General features: G+C 34.2%; 2 protein-coding genes across 2 annotated transcripts; both read left to right on the plus strand.

Annotated features, from left to right (window-relative positions):
- The first annotated feature begins 5035 nt into the window (after window positions 1-5035).
- Window positions 5036-5707, plus strand: LOC145040856 (putative serine/threonine-protein kinase PBL22). The gene is made up of 2 exons (XM_078988747.1): window positions 5036-5202; window positions 5245-5707. The coding sequence occupies exons 1-2, from the start codon at window positions 5036-5038 to the stop codon at window positions 5705-5707; spliced, it is 630 nt and encodes a 209-aa protein (XP_078844873.1).
- A 121-nt stretch (window positions 5708-5828) lies between these two features.
- LOC145040857 (putative serine/threonine-protein kinase PBL10) lies at window positions 5829-8486 on the plus strand. Its single transcript, XM_078988748.1, has 5 exons — window positions 5829-6131; window positions 6331-6391; window positions 6928-7061; window positions 7152-7293; window positions 8152-8486. Exons 1-5 carry the CDS (start codon window positions 5829-5831, stop codon window positions 8484-8486), a joined length of 975 nt encoding a protein of 324 aa, XP_078844874.1.
- The last annotated feature ends 262 nt before the right edge of the window (window positions 8487-8748 follow it).

Consider the following 8748-nt stretch of genomic DNA (forward strand, 5'->3'; position numbering starts at 1 on the left):
ACCCTAGGGCAAGCCTAGGATGAGATTAGCATGAGAACATCTGTAGTAATAGAAAGGACTTGGCGGAGTCAAGATAGTTCTTTAGGAAAGTACGGATGAATGTGCAAGGTAGTATGAGCCCATACTATTGAAAGTAGAGGATCCATACTCGAATCAAGGAATGCTGAGATGAACCATCGGTAATGCGTCGCTAATGCTCTTTACCGACGGAATTGTAACGAACCAAAATCCATCGGTATATTCTTGTCGTTAATTGTTTGTAACGGATTTTCGACGGCTATGGCTAATTTTTAGTGACGGATTATTCCGTCGAAAATAGTAACGGATCACCACCATAATATATTTTGCAACGGATTACTGACGGTTTGTTTGCAACGAATTACCGATGGAAAATTTTACTAACGGATTACCGATGGAATTTGAAATAACTTACTAACGGATTACCGACGATATTTGGAATAACTTACTAACAGAGTACCGACGGAATCTCGAAATGCCTACAATTTTTTTTGTGACAGAATAGCGACAAATTTTGGCATTATAAAAAAATTTACAAATTAATGAAGAAATTAAAAACTAAAAATAATTACATATTCAACACATAAATTTTTAAACGTACATCAAATACCATAAATGCCCTCTAAAGTTGACAATAAAGGGGGATAAAATAGTAAAAATGAATGTTATTAAAAAGTAGCAATTATGATAATGCATAAGAATATGTGATTTTAAGTAATTTGGTGTATTACAGTAGCATTGAGAGATTGATGAGGATGCTAAATTGCTAATTATTATAAGAACATGGCTGATGAAATGGCCATATACTGATTACACTCGATCCACAATAACAAAAGGTGGCCACTACTTGTTAAAATCAAATGGATCATCGTTAAAAAGTAAAGTATGTTGACAATATTGGTAGTGAGAGTAAAGTAAGTTGCTCTTTATGGACATTTGCTCTAACTTTATTTATAAAATAAATAGTTTACCTTGAGCAAGATAGTCTGAAACATTTGATATCTTGCAAAGCACATCTGCACCTTCAAGATCTTCACATGATATTTCTTCACTAGTAGTAACCTAGAAATTAGTAATATTAGATAAATATATAAAAACCAAACATAAATATAACACAAAAATAACAAATATCTCATCTAAAATTACCTTCACAAGTGGTAGGCCTACTAAAAAAAATGGTGTCATTTCCTTTTACCATGTCACTTTCATCAGCAACATAACCTCACCCAAAATAACATAATATAAGGCTAAGAGACAACAAATCCTAAAACAGTAATGCAAAGTTTTCAAACTAGAACTGATAAAGTGAAAAATATACCTTGATATCATAGAAGGGAGTACTCTATAGAGATACTTCAGGGCTCTGTATGTCTCTCAATTTTTCTTTAACCTTATCAATTACCAACTGTAATTCATATTCCACCCCTTCTTATGTATATTTTGTTTGCAGCTCTAACCTATTTCAACCCCAGGTGATGAATTAACTATGAGTTGTTTGGGTAATGAAAGTTGTCCCTTTTCTTGTTTAGTCTAAAACATTCTTAGCAAGGGAGCCTCTTTTACAAGATTGGATTACAGATTATGTCCTTAAAGCGGATCAAGATAAGCATATGATTTGTTGGTTTGTATAAATGACTTGTGCATTTGCACCTTTCAACTGAAAATGAAAAATAAACGAAGAAATCAAAAAATGTCAAGAGAAGAATATTTTTGGAGTTGAGAAGGAAGGATATCAGGACTCAATTCAATTTAATGGATATCTATCTATATAATGCCACTATCATCCAATATTCATAATTGATTGCCAATGGAATATTCACAAACATAGAACCACCAAGTACTACTGATTCTACCATAGAATACATAGATTAGAATTGTTTTATGGATAAAAAGTTGTATGAACTCTAAAGCACAATGTACCAGCTGCTTAGAAGAAAAACAAGTAAACTAAAACTTATGCACACACAGTAATACCTTAACTAACCAGATCATATACTTATGATAGTGTTTGGATTTTTTGTAGATGAATGTTAGTGATAACAACAACACGAATTCATAGAAGAAATTAAACATACATGAGGTAAGTTGTATAATAAGCAAAAGAATTACCACTGAGTGTTGATTTGACTTTAGGCGATTCATCATGATCATGATCGCTTTCTCCTTGATCCAATGAAGAAATCGTTGATAACTCAAATCCCAAATTAGAAGTCTTCTAAATCGTCTAATTTCTCCATTCTTAATAGTCTCTGATTCTCGAAACTTTGGATTAGTGGTAGGAATTCAATCCTGCATTTATACAAACAATTGGCATGCATTAAAAAGGATAACGAAAAGAAACACCACGAAAATACAAGAATTGCAAGAATCTTCGTAAAGGACAAGCAAATTACAAAAAGAAATCTCGAAGCATCGAGTAAATCACTAGCAAAAAGTTAACATTAAAAAAAACTAAAATCAATGGTTAGATCATTCAAAATACCAATACCAACATAAAAAGGATATTAAGAATCTTTATAGAGAGTTATTACCTTTATTCGAATTCGAAACAATTTCCTCTTTAACCGCAATAACAGCAAATACTAAACAATCTTGATTTCATTTTTCTCTTTCTTCAATTTTTGGTCGATTGAGTTCGAAGATTGAACTATGAATGTATAGATGTCGGAAGTCAGATTTTGGAGCTGGAGATGGAAGAATTGAACACGATGTTGTCGACTGATTTCGGTGAAGATGGAAGGATTGTGTTAGATGTATATCTGTATGTATATCACTCAGTTCGGCTTCACTAACAACAAATCTTATTCTTCTTTATTCATCTACAACAAAGGGGGTCACATAGCCTATCTTTTACTTTATGTTGATGACATTGTGTTGACTGCTTCATCCATAGGTCTCTTACAACAGATTATCACCACCTTACGTATCGAATTCTCCATGATTGATTTGGGTGCTCTCAATTATTTTCTTGGTATATTTGTCGTTCGGGATCGTCATGGCATGTATCTCTCTCAACAGATATGCCACATAAATTTTGGACCTTGCTAAAATGTCTAATTGCAAACTTGCTCGAACTCCAGTTGAAACGTCTGCCAAATTTGATGGCTCAGGCCCTCCTATTGTTAATCCAACCTTATATCGTAGTCTTGCGGGTGCACTTTAATACTTGACTTTTCACTCAACCGGATATATCTTATGCAGTTCAATAGGTGTGTCTATATATGCATGATCCTCGAGAACCTCACTTTACTGCTCTCAAATGGATCATTCGATATGTTCGTGGCACTCTTGATCATGACTTACAACTCTATGCTTCTCCTGCTTTTGGTCTAGTTGCTTACTCTGATTCTGATTGGGCAGGCTGCCCTACCTCTCGTCGATCCACATCTGGCTATTGTGTCTTCCTTGGACAAAATGTTCTCTCTTGGTCTTCCAAACGACAGGGTACCATTTCCAGGTCTAGTGCTGAAGCAGAGTATCGTGGTGTTGTGAATGTCGTTGCCGAGACTAGTTGGCTTCGTAACTTACTCCGGGAGCTCTTTTACCCTCCTCTGACTGCTACTCTTGTTTACTGTGACAATGTTAGTGCTGTTTATCTATCTACCAATCATGTTTAGCATCAACGCATTAAAACACATCGAGATCGACATTCATTTTGTACGTGATAAAGTGGCCTTGGGCCAGATTTGTGTTCTTCATGTTCCCTCTTCATCCCAATACGTTGATATCTTTACCAAGAGGCTACCGTCTACTCTGTTTCTTGACTTTCGGTCCAGTCTGAACGTTCGTTCGTGACCTCTCCTTCGGACTGCGGGGGACTGTTAGATGTATATCTGTATGTATATATTTTATATTTACTTGGGCTGTGCAACATTGTATTTAGCCCATTATGTATTATTTTGGTATTAATATACATGAGAGGCTCAATGCCAATTCATGAGAAAATATTCACTCTAACAGATTGAACACGGTTGAAGGTCCACGTCTCTACACCCCTGGAACAAAAAGATTTCCAGGTTGTACAGTAGCCCTAAATTGTAATCATTTTCTTAGCATAAGTGATGCGTAGACCCGCTTAAGTGAAATGTACAGTAGCCCTAAATTGTAATCGACCAAATTGCCTTCATGATTATAAATTAAAAAAAAAAAAATTAATTTACCGATGGATTACTAACAAAACCGAAACTTTCTTGAATTCCGTCGGTAAACGGTCGGTATATACCGACGATAGTGTACTTTGTTGCAAATCTGTGGCAAAAAACATCACTAATATCCTAATAATTTCGTTTACTTATTCGGTCGGAAATCCGTCGGTATTCCGTAGCTATTTCCGACGGATTTTTTCCATCGCTAATGCCGAGTTTTCTAGTAGTGTCCTTTTGGCTTCAGATCTTGTGGCAGTGGTGTACCAGAGCGAAAAAATATTACTGCCTAACATTTATTATCGTAGCTAGATCACTATAGCCTTGAACTTAACTGTAGCATATATGACTTCCTATTTTAATAACCTGGCAGTATTAGGGAGACAGTGATGAGAAAATCGTAGTCTATTGAAAGGTCATTCTAACCTAATAGTAATACATGAGACTGCGATCCGTTAAAAATCCATATGCGATTTTATTGGCTAGATAGGTCATTTTAAAAAAAAAAAAAAATTTGTTATGCTAAGAAAATGATTAGAAAAGTTGATTATTTTTCTGTTTTTTTGTCTAAAAAATATATAAAGTTATTCTGATTCTTATTATATATTATCTGTAAGAGAAATTATTATAAAATTTCCGCCGGCCAAAAAATTTTGCTGTTACAAAAGAAAATTAAAATGAATCGACAAAAAAAGGAAATTACTTGAAGACCAACAAAGTCAAGAGTTAATAGACATCCGCTAGCAACACACTAACAACCAGACAAAATCAGCAGTTCACTTCATCAAATCTGAAGCTCCTTTTTTGGATACAAGAGATATCAATCGTGAAGAATCAAAGAATCAAAGGCTGCTCGAGGATTAGACTACCTTCACATGGGTACATCAACTCAACATGGAGTCATACACCGCGATGTGAAAACCTCCAATATTTTGTTGGATGCAAACTTTGCAGCTAAAATTTCAGATTTTGGATTGGCAAAAGTTGGTTTAACAGATCAAACACGAACTCATGTGAGCACAGCTGTGAAAGGAACATTTGGGTATATGGATCCATGCTATTTCTACACCTGAAAATTGACAAGAAAATCCGATGTTTACGCGTTTGGGGTTGTACTCTTCGAGGTGTTGTCAGGGAGAAAAGCGGTAGATACAAGTTTTGATGAAGAGCAATGGGGTTTAGCTGCTTGGGCTCAACATCTAATCAAAGAAGGAAAGATTAATCAAATTATTGACCCGAGATTGATTCCACAAATTTCAAGAAAATGCTTCAAGGAGTTTGCAAGTGTAGCAGGTCGTTGTTTACACACCCTACCAAAACACCGCCCTACCATGGCAGAGGTTGTGGTGAAGCTGGAGTCTATTCTTTCACAAAAAAGAGAATTCTCCAATTCGGTTGTTGATGATGAAGGATTCATATACAAGCTAAAATCTCATGTCATTGGCAAATTAGTTGTTGCTGCAATTGGAAGCAAATCTGATTTCATTGCACATCCTAAACCGATAGTAGCTGAAAATAATGCTGCAATACGAAAAAAATCCTTATAGAAGTTTTAGAGCTTTGTCATATACTGAATTGGTAAGTGCAACAAATGGTTTTGAGGAAGAGGAACATTCCCCAGATTTTAATAATTCCATTTTTTAAGGTTGGGTTGATAAAAGGACATATATGCCAAACAAAAAAGGTGCTGATGTTGCAATTGGAAGCAAATCTAATATAGTTGCGCTCCACAAACCAATATCAACTAAAGTTGATGCTGCAATAGGAAGCAAAAGCACTAATCAAAGTTTTAGAACTTTCACGTACGCTGAATTGGCAATTGCATCAAACAATTTCAAGGACAAGGAATATTCCCCAACTTTAATGGATTTCATCTGCAAAGGTTGGGTTGATGAAAGGACGTATGCACCAACAATAAAAGGTGTCGGTTTAGCGATGTATGTTACAAAAATGGAGATTCCAACACAAAAGGTACTTCCAATATTTGAAATGATTTGGATGTGGGAGTCACTTTAAATCGGATAATGAATGCGTCTCATATATTTTTCATGCATTATGATATTTTCTAGCTTCTTAAGTTAACAATTTGGTTGCACAGCAGGACATCAAACTAAAAGATTTCAATCATCCGAACCTTGTAAAAATTTTGGGATATTGCTTGAATTATCAGGAACTATTTTGTGTTTACGAGGTCATTTCTGGCATAACTTTGGATAGATATCTTTACGGAGGTAAGAATACCTTCCATTTAGTTGTAAATATCTTTCAGTCATAGCCTTGCATAATTTGAGTAGATGGCATGCAATAAATGGAAACTTGTGAACAATAGCAACGTGCATACATTTCTTTACCAATAATAGCAACTTACTTTATTTTTAACCTATTATAATAATTTAATTACATTTTTCTACCAATATGAGCACTGTACTTTATTTGTTACATATTGCCATTTGTGGTAAAGTGTAAACACATTGTTATTATGAGCACATAACTGTTTATATGTTGCTATTATTTGTAAAGTGAATGTTAACATATTACTATTATGATATGCGATAGATATTGCTACTATTCGTATAAAAATAAAAAATAAAAAAAATGGAAGTACATTTTGTTATTGGTAAATTAAAGTAAATATAGTTCTATTATGTGTGAAAAGTAAAGTATTAGTAAAAAGAGTAATAGACGTTGCTACTTTCTACAATCTCCCTTAACTTATATGCAAGATTGAAAATTGCGTTTACCCTTTCTTTTGTTACTATATATGAAGAGTCGTGTACTTCACTTTCTTGGGTTGCACGATTAAAAATAGCAATAGGAGCAGCTGAAGGCCTGGCCTATTTCCATAAAAGGAAACAGCCAGCGTATAGCCAATTTAAGACCAATCTTATATTGGTTTATAAGGTAAATTACAATGCCCTTACCGTGATTCTAGCATAACATCAATTTTAGTGTATCTTTTCATATGATTATATATTTCATGCTTATTTTCAGGATTTTAATGCTCGGCTTTCAGATTTTGCTTTTGTTACTCACACCTTCCAATTAGATGCATATTGTTATGCAGCCCCTGAGTTTTTTTGTCACCAAGTAGACACATTTGATGGTCTTCACCCATTGTGGCTACCTGAAAATGGTATCTTCTTCTTTCTAAGTGAAATGTTTTGCATATCTAAAAATAATATTGCAACAGTTTGTTTAACTTGCACTTATGATTTACCCCAACACCGCTAAAGCCTTTGGTTGGAGGGAAAGGAATAACCAAAGTAATGGAATTAGCAAGGAAATGGATTGGATCATTACATTCCACATCATGTTTAGTACACGTTACTTGTTTGCTCAAAATAATTGAACTTAATGTTCTAATTTTGATTCAAAGGAAAGAAAGTGTGTAGTTGAAATAACTCACTTAGAACGCTTTTTAAAGGATTACGTGGTACGATTAGATCGAATAAGCCTTTCTGGAATAAATACTCGGCCGCTTGTGAACCCAATGGATGAATTTTATACAAATTTTCTATTGTATATATAAATTAAATACGAGGTATAGTTTTTACAGTATTTTATATATAATTTCTTTAAATAAATATAGAATTTATTATTTATAATAATAAAAGATTAAAGATAATAGAAGCTCACCAAAACCGAAATGAGATTATATAACAGAAAATATATTTATAGTTTTTTTTTTCATAATTAAAATCTTGGAATTTTGCAAAGAAATAAGGATGGGTTATATTATAATTTTTCATTTCACTCCATGACGGAGTGTAAATCAACTAAATGGATGGGATTGAATTCCTTAAGGAATGCTCCATCGGAAAATCCTAACATCTTTCCTTTTCTAACCAAGGAAACAAACAATTCCATTCCTTCGGAAAAGCCTTTGGTTGGATAAAATGGATAACCAAAGTAATTGAATAAGAAAGGAAATGGATTGATTCCATACCAAAAACAGTGTTAATGGCTGACCAATCAAACATCACTTTCACAGGTTTTTCAATCAAGAGTGAGATCTATGCTTTTGGAGTGGTACTATTGGAAATACTAACAGGATTGGAGGTGTATGATAGGAGGAGGCCCCTTGGAAAGCAAAACCTGGTGGAATGGGCTCTTCCATTGCTAGGAGATGGGGTTAATTTGAGTATGATCATCGACCCACGGGTTCAACATATTGATTTTCCTCCAAAGGAAGCATTCAAGTTCACTCAACTTATTTCAAAGTGTCTTCAACCAAAACAAGACAAACGCCCATCAATGGAATACATAATGCAGGTTTTGCAGCATTGCTATCAAAACAGTGTGACTCTTAAAAGTCAAACTAAATAGGTCTTATGTTGATAGACATGTGAATGTAAAGTATACGATAAATAAACAAGTAGGGAAGATAGTAATGAATGAATGCTTGAATCTTGATCCATTTGTAGAATGTCTAAATAAAGTTAATATCTTGTTGAGATTTTTGGGATACTTATCGGCACTCATGTTCAAAGTCAACAAGAATCAAGTAACATGTTAGTAGATCATGTGGGACTACATTGAGTAAAGCATGTTGTATTTCCACAATATTCCAACCTTTTAGATCGAAGTG

This window comes from Lactuca saligna, chromosome 4 (genome assembly GCF_052625555.1).
Source record: "Lactuca saligna cultivar CGN05327 chromosome 4, ASM5262555v1, whole genome shotgun sequence".
NCBI classification, from domain to species: Eukaryota; Viridiplantae; Streptophyta; class Magnoliopsida; order Asterales; family Asteraceae; genus Lactuca; species Lactuca saligna.